Source organism: Loxodonta africana, chromosome 7, assembly GCF_030014295.1.
Source record: "Loxodonta africana isolate mLoxAfr1 chromosome 7, mLoxAfr1.hap2, whole genome shotgun sequence".
Taxonomy (NCBI): Eukaryota; Metazoa; Chordata; class Mammalia; order Proboscidea; family Elephantidae; genus Loxodonta; species Loxodonta africana.
The window spans coordinates 31058425-31078325 of NC_087348.1; the positions used below are offsets into that span (position 1 = coordinate 31058425).

The following is a 19901-nucleotide window of genomic DNA, read 5'->3' on the forward strand; positions in this document are numbered from 1 at the left end:
AAGATGTATTTCAATTGTTATTAAAGTCATTTTGTATATGTACCAAAACCAAAACCCATTGCCACTGAGTCAATTCCAACTCATAGTGACCCTATGCAACAGAGTAGTACTGCCCCAAACAGTTTCTAAGGCTGTACATCTTTACAGAACAGAATACATCTCTCTCCTGTGGAACAGCTGGTAGGTTTGATCTGTCTGACTTTTGATAGTAGCTGAGCACTTAACCACTGTGCCACCAGGGCTCCTCGTATGTGTCCATAGAAACATAATTCAAAACATAACTATATAATTGAAACTATTATTTTAAAACTAAATCAAACATACATTAAACAACCTTACAATAAAAAAATTCAAAATAACAACATTAATACAATGTTAAAAAAAATATTAACTTATCCCTCTATTCAACTGATCAATAGTGATTAACTTTTTCTTTTAATCACTGTGCTTATTTCTGGAAGGTACTAGCAAAAGCAGATACAGGCGCTGTTCTCATGAAATATACAAGCTGAGGATGTGAGGGACATTAAGGTACTAATCAAAAGGTTCATGACTGTAAAGTTGCAGCTGTGACGAGTTCCCCAAAACGGTGACACATAGAGTTTTGATATTATATAATAATTATAAACATATTATATGATTTAACTCAGAAAATTTTCTCTGATATATAAGAGATGAGGAAAAACATTCTGAGCAGAGGGAAGAACAAATGTGAAACCCAAAAGAAAGATAAATAATGTTCTGTATTAAGGGAATAAAAAAGGCCAGGGAGACTGGAATGCAGATAGCCACCAGAGCATGTTTTGAGAGGCCTGAGAGAGATACCCAGAGGCCAACCCACACAGAATGTTATTGACTACATTACAATGTAATGTCTTTAACCTAGGTGAAATACTAAGTGACTTGTTTGAGGAAAATAAATCACTTCTTACAAAATATAACTGGTGCTATCATGCTCCAGTTTCTCTTAAGCGGCAAAAAAATTATACATGACTTCATGTCATGTAATGACACCATTTCTCCATAAAGATGAAAATGTAATTTGGTCTAGTGTCAACATTGAATAGAATGAATGGAAATATAAGGACTTATTCCGCTCCCTATCCACTCAAGACAACCATTCATGTTTGGGCAAATTATTTTTAGATTAAGCCCTAAGAATAATTCATACCAAAACCGAAACAAAACCTGTTGGCATTGAGTTGAATCTGACTCATAGCAATCCTATAGGACAGAGTAGAATTATCCCATAGAGTTTCCAAGGAGGGCCTGGTGGATTTGAACTGCTGACATTTTGATTAGCAGATGTAGCTTGTAACCACTATGGCACCAGGGTTTCCTAAGAATAATTCATAGGCTATATAAAATTAAAAACAAACAAACAAATAAAAAAATCTAGCCAATAGGAGCACTGAAGTTTATTTCAAAGGCAATTTTCTTCTGAATAGTTCTTTAGTTAGCGCCTCTTTCACATCCTTGTTCCTCAGGCTGTAGATCATGGGATTCCACATGGGGATCACTGTGGTATAAAACACAGCCACCATTTTCCCCTGTTCCAGAGATTCCTCTGAGGGGGGCCTGAGATACATGAAGAAAAGAGCTGCATAGAATATGGTAACAGATGTCAGGTGGGAAGCACAGGTAGAGAAAGCTTTACGCCTACCCTCTGTAGATCGAATCCTCAAAGTGGCTGGAAATATGTAGATGTAAGAAATGAGGATAACAAGGAGAGAATAACTGAAGTTGAAACCAGCCACAACAAACATGGATAGCTCCTTGTTGTAGGTGTCAGAACAAGCCAGCTTAATCAGTGGAGGGTCAGCACAGTAGAAGTGATTAATCTCATTGGGTCCACAGAAGGCCAGGTTGTAGGTCCACATGGTCTCCATCAGCCCAGTGAGAGCTCCATACACATAAGGCACCATGATGAGGGATGTACAGACATTCTTGGACATTTTGCTGCCATAAAGTAGAGGGTTGCAGATGGCCATGTACCAGTCAAAGGCCATCATGGCCAAGACGTAGATCTCCACATGGACCAAGGCAATAAAAAAATAACACTGCACCAGACAAGCAGAATAGGAAATGGTTTTCTTCTCTGAGAGGAAAATCTCCAGCATCTTTGGAGTCACATTGGTGGAGAAGCACAGATCCACAAAGGATAAGTGGCTCAGGAAGAAGTACATGGGTGTGTGGAGCCGGGCATTGACATGGATGAGTATAATCATGCCCAGATTCCCTGCCACTGTGGCCATGTAAATGACCAGAAATAGCAGGAAGAAGACAATCTGTAATTCCCAATAACTGGTCAGTCCCAGAAGAATAAACTCATTCACTGAAGTAAAGTTACGTCTCATAATTTTCTTGGTTGGGAAGTGAGAACTTTGGACCTGTAGAGAAATTTTTAAAATGGTAAATGTTTTCATATTTTCTTAGAATATTGTTTTGTTTTTCCTCTATGCATTTTTTTCTTTTCTTTTATATGAATCCTATTTTTCCCCAGTAGGCATTAGAAATAGAGGTTTAATTAAAACCCATTGCCATTGAGTCAATTCTGACTCATACCTACCCTATAAGACAGAGTAGAACTGCACCGTAGGGTTTCCAAGGATTGGTTAGTGAATTCCAACTTTAACCTTTTGGTTAGCAGCCAAATGCTTAACCATTGTACAACTTCAGGCCCCTTAATAAAAATGGGACTTAATTAAAAGTTAGCAAACTCATTTAAACCTGCTGCTGAATCTCTGTCAATACTCAGCTTCAGGTCCTTTTTTTTTTTTTTTTTTAATTGTTCTCTTATCTGTCTTTGGTCCTTAATTTTTTTTTTTTTTTATTTAGTTTTTGGCATTATATTTCCTATCCATTTCACATATAATTCATTTGTTTTTTCCATTTCACTTCATAATATGAGATCAACTTTTTTTCTTTTCCCACAAATTTTACCACTAACAATAAATAAGCAAACAGATAAATACCCATCACTTACCTAAATGAAATTTCCAGAAAATCTGAGCAAAGTAGAGCATGTTGTACCAGAGGTTCTTTTCCTAATAACAATTATTTCTTACAGGTCATGGCAGATAAAATTCCTTAGGTTTTCTTGTATATGGGTACTAAGGAATAAATTAAAAGATATATCCTAACTCATTCTAAGTAAGATATCCTGAAATCAGTACTTTGTATTTTAGGGTGACTAACTGCTTTTTTTTTTTTTTTAACTGCTACTTTGGAAAAAGTACAGAAGAAAATAGAATTCTTTGAAAAATTGAATATTTGAAAATATTTTCCCCTGAACAGAAACCAATATATATGCAAGAAAACTTTCAAAATCTTCTAAATCTTTTTACAATTAGTTCAAGAAATTTTAGAGAATCTAATCTTTCTGAGCATCGGATCCGAACTGCCTAGCTTTTGGTTAGCAGCCATATCTCTTAATCGCTGCACCACCAGGGCTAAAACAAACAAACAAAAAAAAGGCAAGGTCAAAGAAAACAAAAACAAACACACCAGCTTCATCTCTCTTTGTTCTCAAGCTTGGCTTGCTACAGCCAAAGAGTAGGTTGTGATCAAGGGTATGTGATGAAAATAGAAGTGCCTAATTTTTATTCATCTCTTTATAAACTGTGCTTATGCTCCTCTTCCACTTTCTGCCTACCCATTAGCTGGAATAAGGATGTGGTGTTGAGCCATCCAAGATCACGTGAATGAGATCAGAGCTTTAAGGATGGCAGAAAAATAAAAATGAGTACATTGGCATTCCTAAAATCTTTGCAGAGATGAACTGATATGTCAGCTCAGAATTTTACATGAATGAGAAATAAACTTCTAATTTGTTTAAGTGACTGTTATTTTGTTTTGCCCTCACAAAGACTAAACTCATTATTCAGCTAATACTTTCACTATAGGATCAGTGTTCAGTATTACTGTAGAGTTGACCACTATACATCTAAGGTTAAACTAAATGCAGTGATGATTATTAATTAGAATTAAGTTAACCCTCAGGGGTTATGCCCAAGTGCTATGCTATGATGTAAAAATTATTATGATAATGCTTACTTAGCCCATATGTCAGCTTCTTGAAACCTTAAAATTGGCTTGAACTACCTTTTTTTCCACTCCATGACATTAAACAAACAAACAAAAAATTCCCATTGAGCCGAATCAACTCATAACAACCCTATAGGACAGAGTAGAACTGCCTCACAAGGTTTCCAAGGAGTGTCTGGTGGATTTGAACTGCCAACATTTTGGTTAACAGCCAGGCTCTTAACCACTGCACCTCCAGGGCTCCATGCCATTCAGAAACACAAAACATTCTCAAATACACAAACATACATACCACAAGGGATGACAAATCTATGGAAGGCAGGTGAAATTGACGTTAGACATATCTTTAAGTCCCCCACCTGCACTTCAACCACAGGCGATTTTTCACTGGCTGTTTTATAGCTTTCAGTTTCCACCTTCATAGCATCACTATTTTCTTCCCTCCTCCTATTTCTCATCCCTGTCTCTTTTCTCCTCCGATGACCTCAAGAAGTCCATATTTTTCTCTCCGTATTATTCAGAGCAGTTCACCTTTTGTTGATGCATACTCTTAAGCTCAGCTGTAGCTCATCTTTGCCTAGTGAGCATATTAAGGTGTTTTGCAAAACTGATGAGCTTTTCATTTAATAGGAATTATCATACTTAGAAGGATCATGAATTGGCTTCTCTCTCTCTGCTTGTGAGTGTACGCATGTATATATATATATATAATTTCTGTGTGTGTATGTGTGTGTACATATGTATATGTATATATATATATATATACACATATGTTTGTGGCCACAGAAGGCTAGGTGGTAGGTCCACACAGTCACAAGTCCATATGTGCATGTATATAGATAGTTGCTGTTGAGATGACTGAGATTCACGGCAACCCCATTTGTGTCAGAGTAGAACTGTGTCCAAAGTGTCTTCAATGACTGATTTTCCCAAAGTAGATCACTAGGCCTTTCCTCTGAGACAACTCTGGGAGAACTCAAACCTCTAACTATTGTGTTAACAGCCAAGAGCTGGTAGTCCTCATACAGCCAATCAAACTCTTTCCTGTAGTCATTGAAATATCTCTAACCCTACAATTCTTACCAAATAAGAAACTGGGTCACAAGCATTAACAGTAACACTTTTGTTGGTTCCTAACATACACAGAATGAACATCCCTACCTATAAAGATGAGGAGCCCTGGTGTCACAGTGGTTAAGAGCTGGCTGCTGCCTGAAAGACCAGTGTTTCAAACCCACCAGTGGATCCAAAGGAGAAAGATGCAGTCTGCTTCCATAAAGATTACAGCCTTGGAAACCCTATGGGTCAGTTCTATTCTGTTTGATGAGTCGGAATTAACAATAACAACAAAACTTATAAAGAAATAGAAAAATCAGCAGACCTTCAAAAATAGTAATTGAGGCAAATGTGTGCTTTTGTTTATAAGGTTGATTTCATTTCCCTATGGTATTTCTTTAAAAAAAAAAAGAAAGAAAGAAAATAATCAATGCTGCCAATTACAAGTTCCCAATTAAGAGACAGCCAAGGGACTTTTAACATGGGAATCTGGCATGCACTGCTGGGCATCCTTCTCCTTCACCACCTCCGCTATACAACACAATGGGCCACATTCCAAAGAAATCTCGTCACTCATCCACTTCACTTAGCTAACAATGCAGCAAGAACATAACATTTCATGTGGCACCGTTATTGTGTTCATGTTCTAGTTTAAAAAACTGGGGGGGGGGGTATTTTAAGCTGTCTTTGGTTATGTATGGAAAACCTGGTGGGGTACTGGTTAAGAGCTATGGCTGCCAACCAAAGGTCAGCAAACTCTGTGGGGCAGTTCTACTCTGTCCTAAATGGTCACTATGAGTCAGGATCGACTGGACAGCAATGGGTTTGTCTTTTTTAGTTTAGTTTTGATTATATGTTTTGTATTGTTTAGATTTGCTTACTAAAAGGCAACGAGTAAATGAAAGCAATTGGGGAGATTTCTAACTCCTAAGCTCCTTTCTATAGCCACTAACATACCTGGCTTCCCTCATAGTTAGTTCGTCTCATTACTTGATTAAATAGCAACGATGATGAACCAAAATTTTTGGTGCTTTCTAGTTTTCTGCAAACAATATTTAACAAATTCGTTACAACATTTAATGGAAAAGAGAAACAAAGAAAGTATTTTCAATTCCATTGAGTAATTTTTTCACAGTCTTGTCCATTATTTTTAATTAGGCAAATCATTCTATTTTAGCTCCATCCTTAAAATGTACATGTGGACTAACATATCCTAGGCCACTTCCAATTCAAATATTTTATACTTTTAATATTGTAATCAAAGTAAAAATGGGAAAACATAAATCTAGATAGCTTATAGGGAATTTATGTAAACCTTGGTGATGTAGTGGTTAAGTGCTATGGCTGCTAACCAAAGGGTTGGCAGTTCATATCCACCAGGTGTTCCTTGGAAACTCTGTGGGGCAGTTCTACTCTGTCCTATAGTGTTGCTATGAGTTGGAATCGACTCGACGGCACTGGGTTTGGTTTATATACATGCATATATATATATGTATATACTTTTCTTTTTTTCTGAGACTTTAGTGGAATTCAGCTTATGATCAGCTATTTGGGAGTTTAGGAAGGATTTATCTCCATGCACTTTGGGACCTTGTTATCAGGGAATTGAGTAGAACAACACTGAAACTGTAAAGAAACACAGTCACTGCCTCCCTTGGTTAAAACAAGATTGTTGTTCTTCAAAGGAGCCTTCTCCCCCAGACACATGCTGAAGAATGACTAAAAAATGTATTCCCTTAATTGCATTCCTCAGGTTAAAACATATTGATGGTTTCCTATCTACACAAAATTAAATCTAAATAACTTAGCTAGATATTTCATATTCTCCTCAACTGATAGAGTTTACTATTCGACCTCCCGGCCACTCATGTTCTTATCCAAAATTGGCATTCCAGGCACATCCAAGCTATTTCCCTTTGATCAGTTGATTCTGTCTTGGCTCCCATCCTGTACTCTTTGAACTTTCTACCCAAATTTCAAAGTTCTGCTTAATGGTCACTTGACCTGGTAGAACTACCCTAAAATTATTTTTTTCTTCCTGTATGTGCACAAAACACATTTTAAAAATACTTCATCTAATTCACTTATCTTAGCAAGTCTTATGGTAAAATTAGCTGTCGGTGTTTCTCCCTGACATTACTCTCCCTAGAAAGGGGGAACCATTTACTAATTTTTAAAACCCATGTGTCCTTGCCTTTGGTGGGTCTCATTAACTATGCATTTCATTGAATTACTTCAACATGTGATCACAAACATATGAAAATATTCCCAGGAGTTGAAGTGTTAAGCAAGAGATAATTTTTCCATAACATGGTCTTTCTGGGTGAAATAGGCTGCCATTAAAAATGGTCATCTTCTAGGGAGAATCCACTCTAATGTATCCCCAACCAAAGAACATAAGAATAATCATTTTAAATATATTGCAATTTCCAAAACAATGAGTGCTTTCATGTACATTCTGACTTTCTAAGAGTCACAAACATCAGATCATTACATCGTTTGTAAAGTGCTCTTTAAATTTCAGGGGAATTAATTCAACAAGAAATCACAATTAAACAGTTACATATGGGATGTGGGACTTAAAAGATTTAGAAACAGAAAACTCAAGGCTTCAATTAAATATACTTCATATCCAAAGATTTGGATTACATCATCTACTGAGATATTGTTCTTGACCCTTGATTGGACATTCCTTGAAAATTCACAGAGCAAGGTTTTATTCTGTTTTTCAAATTAAGAAATCATCACTTTCCCTGAAGAAAATCAAGAAAACGTTGTTTGTAATATTCTATAATAAAAAATACATAAATATGAGCCTTTCAAATTATTTATGATAAAGTATTCATGCTTACTGATTAAAAAAAGAGAGTCTCATGTAGCAATTCAGCTTTTAATTTCCTCGTATTACATTCTTTCTCTTTCTATGTATCTAGCAGTTTAAAAGAAGGGTCACAAACATATGAGATGGAAACTATTTTAATATTGCTAATCATTCCTTCAAGAAGCATATGTTTCCCTTACCCAACTGTACCAAAAAAAAAAAAAAAAAAAGACCAAACATTGTTGTCGAGTCAATTGCAGACTTATAAGAACCCTATGGGACAAAGTAGAACTGCCTCACAGGGTTTCTAAGGAGTAACGGGGATTCAAACTGCCACCTTTCAGTTAGCAGCCAAGCTCTTAAGCCACTGTATCACCAGGGCTGTAGACTATCTAAAAATCTAGTTAAATTTATAAGATAGAAATCAAAAGCACAGAAGTTTTTCTAATTTACAAAGTTTCCAAATCTGTTGGTAAAAATGTAAACCCAGGACACACATATACTCTCAAGCACGTTCTGGAAGTCCATGGCCAAATACAATTTAGTTTCATCCAGTAGCCACAAGGTGGCAAAAAAGGATGCTATTCAAGTTGCCAGCTCTGGAGAAAACAACTGTAATGATAAACCAGCCTATCTGAAGCCACAAATACTGGCAATGGCAAACATAAATCTGCAACACTTTGGATCCAATATTGTAATTAAGCAGAGGGCACATGAACATGTGAGGTGATTGGCAAAGACTGCAGCAGGGACAAAATATGGAGTCAACAGGAATGTGACAATATTATATTGCTCAAACAAATTGGCCAAGGAAATGGTTTTTATGAACAAAAAGTGAACCAGAATTTGTGGGATTGGCAAATTGGTGAGGAAACAGTACAAAGGTGTGATCTGCAGGGTTAGATCCAAGGTTCTGACAAGAAACAGCATACAAATTACTAAAAACAAGACAAAGAAAACAAGCTGCAATGGTGAACAACTGGTCAGTCTCAGGAAGTTAAGTTCCTTCTCTCTGGTCTGATTTATTCTGAACATTTCCAGATGAATTCTGTTTAAAGAAATAAAAGCAGTTTAGAACTGAAAAAAAAATCATCCACATTTGGCATTTCATCAGTGTGTTTTATATAAATATTTTCTAATTTTCATTTTCTTATGAATCCAGTGAAAACCCTGGTGGTGTAGTGGTCAAGTGCTACTGCTGCTGCTAACCTAAAGGTTGGAAGTTTGAATCCACCAGGCGTTTCTTGGAAACTCTATGGGGCAGTTCTACTCTGTCCTTACAGGGTCTCCACCAGTCGGATTCGACTCAACGGCAAAACCAAAAAAAAAAACTAAACCCAGTGCCGTCGAGTCGATTCTGACTCATAGAGATCCTTTAAGGACAGAGTAGAACAGCCCCATAGAGTTTCCAAGGAGCGCCTGGTGGATTTGAGCTGCCGACCCTTTGGTTAGCAGCTGTAGCACTTAACCACTACGCCACCAGGGTTTCCACTCAATGGCAATGGGTCTTATAAGGCCAATATTATAATCTCTAAAACCAAAAATCAAACCCATTACCTTTGAGTCAAACTCCGACTCATAATGACCCTATAAGGACAGAGTAAAACTGTCCCTTCGGGTCTCCAAGGCTGTAATTTTTATGCAAGCAGACTGCCACATCTTTCTCCCTTAGAGTTTACGGTCAGTAGCTGAGCCGGATGGATCCTGGCTGAAAGCAGAGAATACCAGAAATATGTTTACCTGTGTTTTATTAACCATGCAAGGCATTCGACTGTGTGGTTCATAACAAATTATGGATAATATTGCAAATAATGGAAATTCCAAAACAATTGGGTTCATGAAGAACCTGTACATAAATCAATAGGCAGTATAAGAACAGAACAAGGGAATACTAGGTGGTTTAAAGCCAGGAAAGGTGTGTGTCAGGGTTGTATCCTTTGGCCATACTTATTTCAATCTATATGCTGAAGAAATAATTCAAGAAGCTGGACTATATGAAGAAGAACGGAGCATCAGAATTAGAAGAAGGCTCATTAATGACCTGTGGCATGCAGATGACGCAACCTTCCTTGCTGAAAGTGAAGAGGACTTAAAGCGCTTACTGATGACGATCAAAGACCACAGCCTTCAGTATGAATTACACCTCAACTTCAATAAAATGAAAATTCTCAAAACTGAACCAATAAACAACATCATGACAAATAGAGAAAAGATTGAAGTTGTCTAGGATTTCGTTTAACTTAAATCCACAATCAACACCTGTGGGAGCAGCAGTCAAAAAATCAAAAGATGCATTATATTGGGCAATTTTCCTGCAAAGGACTTCTTTAAAGTGTTGAAAAGCAAAGATGTCACCTCAAAGGCTAAGATGTGCCTGATCTAAGCCATGGCATTTTCAATAGCCTTATATGTATACGAAAGCTGGATTATGATTAAGGAAGACCAAATAATTGATGTCTTTGAATTGTGGTGTTGGTGAAGAATATTGAATACACCACGGACTGCCTAAAGAACAAACAAATTTGTCTTGGAAGAAGTACAGCCAGAATGCTCTTTAGAAGCAAAGATAGCGGGACTCTGTCTCACATACTTTAGACAGGTTATCAGGAGGGATCCGTTTCTGGAGAAGGACATCATGCTTGGTAAAGTAGAGGGCCAGCGAAAAAGAGGAAGACCCTTAACAAGATGGATTGACACAGTGGCTGCAACAATGAGCTCAAACATAACAACAATTGTAAGAATGGCGTAGGACGGGGCAGTGTTTCATTCTGTTGTACATAGGGTTGCTATGAGTCAGAACCAACTCACTGACATCTAATACACACACACACACACACAGTTGAGCACTTAACCACACCACGCACACACGCACACACACAGTTGAGTGCTTAACCACTGCACCATCAGGGCACTTTTAATCTCTAATTTTCATTATTTATTATTTACTTACTTTTAAAAAAAAATTTTATGGAGCACATACTATGTATGAGGCTAAGCAATAAAGAATTGTTTTTAAAATCTGACCTTGTGACATTTACAGTATCACAGAGACACAGGCAGTAATCAAATAATCAAACATATAAGTGTATTATCTACAAAGAGTGATAAATGCATTAAAGGAAAAATACATAAAAGTGAGAGAGGAAATTGAGTCTCGGATAGGTAAAATTACTTCCAACTTAATGATAAAAGGAAGCTTTCATTTGTGTTGAGTCAATACTATATTTTGGGCACTGCACTGAGTGTTCAGTATATATTAATCTATTCTTTCTACTTAGAATCCTTATTTGAAAGCACTATATCTTCATCCTATAGAGAAGAAAACTGTTGAGTAACTTGTCCAGCAAATCTGATTCCGGACTTCCTGCTCTTAGCTAATACTTCAGCTGATAAACGATGGAGTCAGGATCTGACAAAACAGCTCACTGTATTCAACGAGTTGAATTTGTCTAAACATTATAAAACAGAACATTTTCTCACAGTGAATTACATTACTCAATGTGCATGCAGCTGTTAAAAACTTGATCAACAACATTTTTGGAAGACAGAAAAAGATTGTATTCATTGCATGATTTTACTTTCAGCAAACTGTGATAGAAGTTTAGTGTAGTAGAGAAGAAAAAAATTGAAGCCAGACAGGTTTGAACTCCATCTGAACAATGTGATTTTAAATTAATAGTCAATCTGTGAGTCTCCATTTACTCATTTTTTAAATGAAGATTACAATACTGAAATCATTGTGTGGTTGGGAGAATTAAGTGAAACAACATATATTAAAAGAGTACCTGAACTTTGGTAAACATTATTATTTCTTTCTCTCCCTTTTGTGAGTGCGTGTGTCTAAACCTTCTTTGGATATCCAGTGCTTCCAAAAAATTACCTGATACATGAAAAAAAGTCTTAGGCTCAGAGCATTACCATTCCATTCACCACTTGGTTATTTAAGAGAAATAATTTTGTCTTTACATTATAGCTTCTCATGATGGATTCAAAATTGACTTTACCATAAATGTTAAATTTGGATCCAGTTCTTGTAAAATATCTTTTATTAGATTTATAAAGATACACTGTGATTTTATTTTGAAAGCACATTTCTTCTGATCAGTTTTCGAAAAGCTTGTTTCACGTCCTTGTTCCTCAGACTATAAATAATAGGGTTCAACATAGGGCTTACGAAGGTGTAGAAAACAGCAATGATTTTAGACTGCTCCACTGACTTCTCCATGGGAGGTCTAACATACATGCAGAACAGGGTCCCATAAAACTCAGTCACTGCCACCAGGTGGGATCCACAGGTGGAAAAAGCTTTGCGCCTGCCTTCAGCAGAATGCATCTTCAAGATGGCAATGAGAATGAAGATATAGGAGATGAGGATTATGAGGAGGGAGTTGGAGAGGTTAAATCCTGCTACCACAAACATGGAGGTTTCCTTAATATAAGTGTCTGAGCAGGAGAGTCGGATGAGGGGTGGGTCAGCACAATAGAAGTGGTTAATGATGTTGGAGCCACAGAAGGTCAAGCGGTATGTCCACATGGTTTCCATCAGGCCACTAAGAAACCCATAGACATATGGACCAGCAATCAGGCAAATACAGACCCCTTTGGACATCTTGCTGCTGTAATGCAAAGGGTTACAGATGGCCATGTACCTGTCATAGGCCATTACAGCTAGCATATAATATTCAGTAACCACCATGGCAATGAAAAAATAACACTGAATTAAACAAGCCACATAAAAAACACATAGGAGATGGTTTTCTTGTCTGATAAGAAGTTCACCAACATTTTGGGAGTTACATTAGTAGAATAGCATAAATCCAAGCAGGACAAACTGGCAAGAAAGAAGTACATGGGGGTGTGGAGGTGTGAATCTATCCTGATCAACACCATCATCCCAAGGTTTCCTCCCACAGTGATCACGTAGATTAGCAAGAACAGCACAAAGAGGATGGGCTGAAGGTCTGGATGATCCGTTAATCCCAAGAGAATGAATTCAGTCACCAAACTGTAATTTCCTCTGGCCATTTTCTTAGATAGCAGCATTGTTCACTTAAAAGAATTGAAAATAAATTAAGAAAATGAATGGGAACTCTGCCCTATGATTCTACCCTTTCTCTTTCCTTCTCTCTCTGTCTTGTTCTTCCTCTCCTGTTCACCCTCACACAGATATTTCTAGAGAAAGTCTGAGAATGTAAGAGCTGGTAAGCCCCAGAAAGCCATGGCCCAGATTAACTGGATGTATGCTGTGCAGGTGATTCTTAAATAGAATGGTTCTTATGCAACCAAATTACAGTAGAGAAATCATGACCTGAAATTTGCCAAAAAATGGGTTGAACCACCAACTTCCAGGTGTAATTCACTATAAAGTCATCATTCATTGAGCCCAGGGCTTATTCATTGAGTCCAGGACTAGTCATGGACAAAGCAGTGACATGTTTTCAGAAAACACTCATATTGTCTTTAAGAATGGTTGCAGTATTAAGAGAAATAACCCATAGAAACTCCACAGCTGAAAACTACACTCCCTAGCAGCTTCATTAGAGAGCCCATGATTAGAGGATTTCCAGGGAAATTCTGTAACGCCAGTTTTACTAATTCAGGATTCAGGAGACAGTGCCATTTTTATGTGAATAGACCAAAGATAAAGTCCATATATTTGGAAAGAATAAAGGCACATATGAAGTATTGATGAATAATTTTTCAGTTTGAAAATTATGTATGAATAAAGGAATAGAGACATGCATAGGGGATAGGAGAGTTTTTAGTATGTTTTAAATCACAGTTTGCTTATCCACTAATTTTCTTCAATTATCCCAGAAAACATTTAACGAGCTTAAAGTATAAAACAAAACTTTGCAAATTTGTGCTGATGGTGGAATATAAATTTGACTATAAACTTTCTAGCAGCATGTGTAAATAGTTCAGCCTTCTTTATTTAGAATTATATCATACAGAAGTTATAAAAGAAGAACTGATCAAGAGATGTAGACTTACCCTTTGTACTGAATTCATATTAAGCTATCTTAATAAAAGTAATATACTTCTGGGTAGTATTTTAAGTTTGGATAATGTTGACTATAATAAAAAGATAAAATGAAAAATTGTTGTGCCAGGAGTCTGCAAAATATTTTTCATTGTGTATTCTCAATGGTATCATGTATATACTTTACAAGTAATACAATAAATAAGAGATCACAAACTCAAATGCTTATGGGAGCCATTTAAATAATAGAAAGAAGTCAAGTGGACTAGGTATAAAAGTGAACTAAGGTGAGTTGGGAAGGGATCCCAGACACTCCAGCCAATTGAATTTTTGTCATGTGGTAATGTGGTCCCAATGTTCCAAGGTTTTAAGAGAGTCCAATTTTGAAGAGATAGCAGAACTCATTATTTTTGTGTGAAGTATTCCAAATATAAAATGTTGGAATCTAATTTAATTTTTTAAACTATCTTTAACCAGAGCACCACAAAAGCAGCCTACAGACTTGATCCACTGAAGTGTAAATAATAATCCTGTGTAATGCCCATGTCACAGAGTATATCCTCCTACTATTTAAACTGTTCCTGGTAACTAAATAAAGTACTCTTAAAGATAATTACTTTGTGACATTACCAGGATCCTGTATGGTTTAGTCATTACACAAAAATAACCTATGTACTCAATGAGCATGTAACAGTGTGCATTAAAGTCTTCGCTGGAAACATAGAGATAGCTGATAACAATACTTGCCTTGGAAGAGCTGGTTGGTGTCTTCTTGGTGACCAAGACATATAAAGAGAAAGTTACAGTTAAATGTGATTAGCACAATAATAAAAATGTGAGCAAAATGACTAACAGTCTGCAGGCAACAGGGTAAGCATCAAAGAAAGATAACATTTAACTAGGATGTGTAGAATAAGTAGGACTTCCAGGGTGAGTGAACAGTTCATGGAAAGACAGGCAGAATGCAAGAGAAACCAATGATATTCCACATGGATGCAGGGAAGAATTTTTCATTATGTTAAAGAAAACATTTATAAAATGATAAACAGCGGAACTAGAAAAGTCCTCTTAATAGATCAAGACGTGTGGAGAATCCTGAAAACTAAGAAATTGCATTTCTCTGAATGTATCTTTGCTATTGTTTTGAAAAGGAGCCCTGTTGGACCAGTAGTTAAGCACTCAGCTGCTAACCAAAAAGTTGACGGTTCAAACTTAATGGCAAATTCATTGGAGAAAGATGTCTGCTTATGTAAAAACTACAGCCACAAAAATCCTATGAGGCAGCTCTAGTATGTCCTTTAGGATATCTGTGAGTCGCATTGGACCCAATGGCAATGGGTTCAGTTTATTGCTTTGAAAGAGGATCCCTGGTTGTATAGTGGATAGGCACTCGACTGCTAACAAAAAGGTCAGCAATTGGAACTCACCAGAGGCTTCATGGGAGAAAGATGTAGCATTCTGCTCCCTTAAATATTAAAGCTTTGGAAATCCTATGGGGCAATTCTACTCTGTCCTATGTGGTCGCTATGAGTTGGAATCAACTAGTCAGCAATGGATTTGATCTTTTTTGGCTATTCTTTTATAGTGTGAGTGTGTGTTTGAGTGTAGGTGGGTGTGTGTGTGAGAGATATACAAATTATGGGTGATGAATTAGAAATGACAATTTGAGATCTTAAAATAGAGGTAATATACAGAGCTTAAGTCCACAGAATTTTTTTGTGTTTACAAAATTTTTTCTGTGTCAGTTTGTCGTACCGTGGGGGCTTGCACGTTGCTGTGATGCTGGAAGCTATGCTACTGGTATTCAGATACCAACAGAGTCACCCATGGACTACAGGTTTCAGCTGAGGTTCCAGACTAGGAAGAAGGACCCAGCAGTCTACTTCTGAAAAGAATTAGCCAGTGAAAACTTTATAAATAGCAGAAAAACATTGTTTGATATAGTACCGGAAGACAAGCCTGCCTGGTTGGAAGGCATTCAAAAGACGACTGGGGAAGAGCTGCCTTTTCAAAGTAGAGTCTGCTTTAATGGCATAGATGGAGTAGAGCTTTCTGGACCTTCATTTCCTGATGTGGCATGACTCAAAATGAGAAGAAACAGGTGCAAACATCCATTAATAATAAGAACTTGGAACATATGAAGTATGAATCTAGGAAAATTGGAAATTGTCAAAAATGAAATGCAATGCATAAACAGCGATATCCTAGGCATTAGTGAGGTGAAATGCCCTGGTACTGGCCATTTTGAATTGGACAATCATATAGGCTACTAGGCTGGGAATGACAAAGTGAAGAGGAATGGTATTGCATTCATCGTCAAAAAGAACATTTCAAGACCTATCCTGAAGTACAATGCTGTCAGTGATAGGATAATATCCATACGCCTACAAGGAAGACCAGTTAAGACAACTATTACTCGAATTTACCCACCAACCACTAGGGCCAAAGATGAAGAAATCAAAGACTTTTTTCAGCTTCTTCATTCTGAAATTGATTGAACATGCAATCAGGATGCACTGATAATTACTGGTGATTGGAATGCAAAAGTTGGAAACAAAAAAAAAAGGATCGGTAGTTAGAAAATATGGCCTTGGTGATGGAAACAATGCCAGAGATCGAATGATAGGTTTTGAAAGACCAACAAATTCTTCATTTCAAATCACTTTTTCACCAACATAAACAGCAACTATACACATGGACCTCGCTACATGAAACACGGAGGAATCAAATCAACTATATCTGTGGAAACAGATGATGGAAAAGTTCATTATCATCAGTCAGAACAAGGCCAGGGGCTGACTGTAGAACAGACCATTAGTTTCTCATATACAAGTTCAAGCTGAAACTGAAGAAAATCCTAGCAAGTCCACAAGCGCCAAAATACCACCTTGAGTATATCCCACCTAAATTTAGAGACCATCTCAAGAATAGATTTGACACATTGAACACTAACGACAGAAGACTAGATGAGTTTTGGAATGACATCAAGGCCATTGTACATAAAGAATGGAAGAGGTCATTGAAAAGACAGGAAAGAAAACAAAGACCAAGGTGGATGTCAGTGGAGACTCTGAAACTTGCTCTCGAACATCGAGAAGCTAAAGCAAAAGGAAGAATTCATGAATTAAAAAAAAAAAAAAACTGAACAGAAGATTTCAAAGAGTGGCTTGAGAAGACAAAGTATTATAATGACATATGCAAAGAGCTGGAGATAGAAAACCAAAAGGGAAACATACACTCAGTGTTTCTCAAGCTGAAAGAACTGAATAAAAAATTCAAACCTCAAGTTGCAATAGTGAAGGATTCTATGAGAAAAATATTAAATGATGCAGGAAACATCAAAAGAAGACGGAAGGAATACACAGAGTCATTATACCAAAAAGAATTAGTCGACACTCAACCATTTCAAGAGATGGCATATGATCAGGAACCGGTGGTACTGAAGGAAGAAGTCCAAGCTGCACTGAGGCCATTGGTGAAAAACAAGTCTCCAGGAACTGACAGAATATCTGTTGAGATGTTTCACAAATGGATGCAGCTCCGGAAGTGCTCACTCGTCTATGCCAAGAAATATGGAAGACAGCTTCCCGGCCAACTCAGTGGAAGAGACCCATATTTTTGCCTATTCCCAAGAAAAGTGATCCAACAGAAAGTAGAAATTATTGAACAAAATCATTAATATCACACACTAGCAAAATTTTGCTGAAGATCATTCAACAGCAACTGCAGCAGGATATCCACAGGGAACTGCCAGCAATTCAAGCCAGATTCAGAAGAGGACGTGGAACCGGGGATATCATTGCTGGTGTCAGGTGGATCCTGGCTGAAAGCAGAGAATACCAGAAGGATGTTTACCTGTGTTTTATTGACTATGCAAAGGCATTTGACTGTGTGGATCATAACAAGTTAAGGATAACATTGTGGAGCATAAAAAATTAATGGGAATTCCAGAACACTTAATTGTGCTCATGAGGAACCTGTAAATAGATCAAGAGGCAATTGTTTGGAAAGAACAAGTGGATACCGAGCGGTTTAAAATCAGGAAAGGTGTGCATCAGGGTTGTATCCTTTCACCATACCTATTCAATCTGTATGCTGAGCAAATAATCCGAGAAGTTGGACTACATGAAGAAGAACAGTGCATCCGGACTGGAGAAAGACTCATTAACAGCCTGCACTATGCAGATGACACAACCTTACTTGCTGAAACTGAAGAGGACATGAAGCACTTAGTAATAATGAAGATTAAAGAGCACAGCCTGGATTACACTGCAACATAAAGAAAACAAAAATCCACACAACTTGACTAATAAACAACTTTATGATAAACTGAGAAATGATAGAAGTTGTCAGGGTTTTGTTTTACTTGGATCTAGAATCAACAGCCACGGAAGCAGCAGTCAAGAAATCAAAAGACTCATTGCATTGGGCATATCGGCTACAAAGGACCTCTTTTAAGTGTTGAAAAGCAAGATGTCACCCCGAAGACTAAGGTGCACCTGACCTAAGCCGTAGAATTTTCAGTCATATCATATGCATGTGAAAGTTGGACAATGAGTAAGGAAGATCGAAGAAGAATTGACCCCTTTGAACTGTGGTGTTGGCAAAGAATACTGAATTTACTATTGACTACCAAAAGAACAAACAAATCTGTCTTGGGGGAAGTACAACCACAAAAATGCTCCTTTGAAGCAAGGATGGCAAGACTACATCTTACATACTTTGGACATGTTGTCAGGAGGGATCAGTCCTTGGAGAAGGACATCACGCTTGGTAAAGTACAGGGTTAATGGAAAAGGGGAAGACCTTCAATGAGGTGGATTGACACAGTGGCTGCAACAATGGGCTCAACCATAAAAATGATTGTGGGGATGGCGCAAGACAAGGCAGTGTTTCCTTCTGTTGTGCATAGGGTTGCCATGAGTCGGAACTGACTCAATGGCACCTAAAAACAACAACAAGTCCACAAAGGAGCCCTGGTGGCTGAGCACTCTGCTGCTAACCTAAAGGTCAGTGGTTCAACCCACCAGCAACTCTGCAGGAGAAATATATGACAGTCTGCTTTTATAAAAGTTACAGCCTTAGGAACCCTATGGGGCATTTCTAATTCTAACCTACAGAATCACTAGAAGTGGAATAAAAAAAAAAAAAAAAAGTGGAATAGACTGTATAAAATGGGGTTAAGTCCACAACTTTGGCCTTTGAGAGGCAATCTCAATAATCAGAAAACTGAGATTTGTGTCAATAGTAAAAGCAATTTTTCCTCACTCCCAGGAAGGAACCACACTTTGGAAAATATTCACCTTATGTTAATCTTCTGTTTTAATGGCACAAAGACACTCAGGTAATCTATTTAAGAGCACAATGAGAAGATTGGAATTTCATCTACCAATTTCCTCACTTTTCCTTTAAAAAGACACAGCAACTCACACTCTAAAGTTTTGGAAGAAAATGAATATATTATGATGATAGGACCTCCTCCCATGCAGTTAGGTACTTAATTAATACAAACCAAATGCACTGCTTTCCTATCATTTTAGCTTTAGAGGAGTCCTGTGACTGACCTAGAGCAAGTACAATTGTGAATGGGGTTAATGAGCACAAATGTTAAGACTGCTGTCATCTAATTTTTTTTTTTAGTCTTACCCTTCAGCAAAGTTACCACTTATCTATTACATATTCAGTGTTTTTCTCTCCCACTCCTCCTCTCCCTCATAACCATCAATGATTGTTTCTTTTTTTGAGTAAACCTTTCCATGAGTCTTTATAGTAGTCATATTTGTCCTTTCATGATTGACTTTTTTCACTCAGCATAATGCCCTCCAGATTCATCCATTTCATGATACACTTCACAGGTTTGTCATTGTTCTTTATCATTGCGTAGTACTGCATTGTGCCTGTACCTGAGTTTGCTTGTTCTTTCATCTGTTGTTGGGCACCTAGGTTGTTTCCATCTTTTTGCTGTCATGAATGATGCCACAATGAACGTGAGCA

The 19901-nt window shown here is 37.3% G+C and overlaps 1 protein-coding gene and 1 pseudogene across 1 annotated transcript; both read right to left on the reverse strand.

Annotated features, from left to right (window-relative positions):
• Positions 1–1165: 1165 nt before the first annotated feature.
• Positions 1166–2357, reverse strand: LOC135231919 (olfactory receptor 5M8-like). Its single transcript, XM_064289136.1, has one exon. It carries the CDS (start codon positions 2355–2357, stop codon positions 1419–1421), a length of 939 nt encoding a protein of 312 aa, XP_064145206.1. The 3' UTR covers positions 1166–1418.
• Positions 2358–11999: 9642 nt separating this feature from the next.
• Positions 12000–13051, reverse strand: LOC100654482 (olfactory receptor 5M5-like; annotated as a pseudogene).
• Between the last annotated feature and the right edge of the window lie 6850 nt (positions 13052–19901).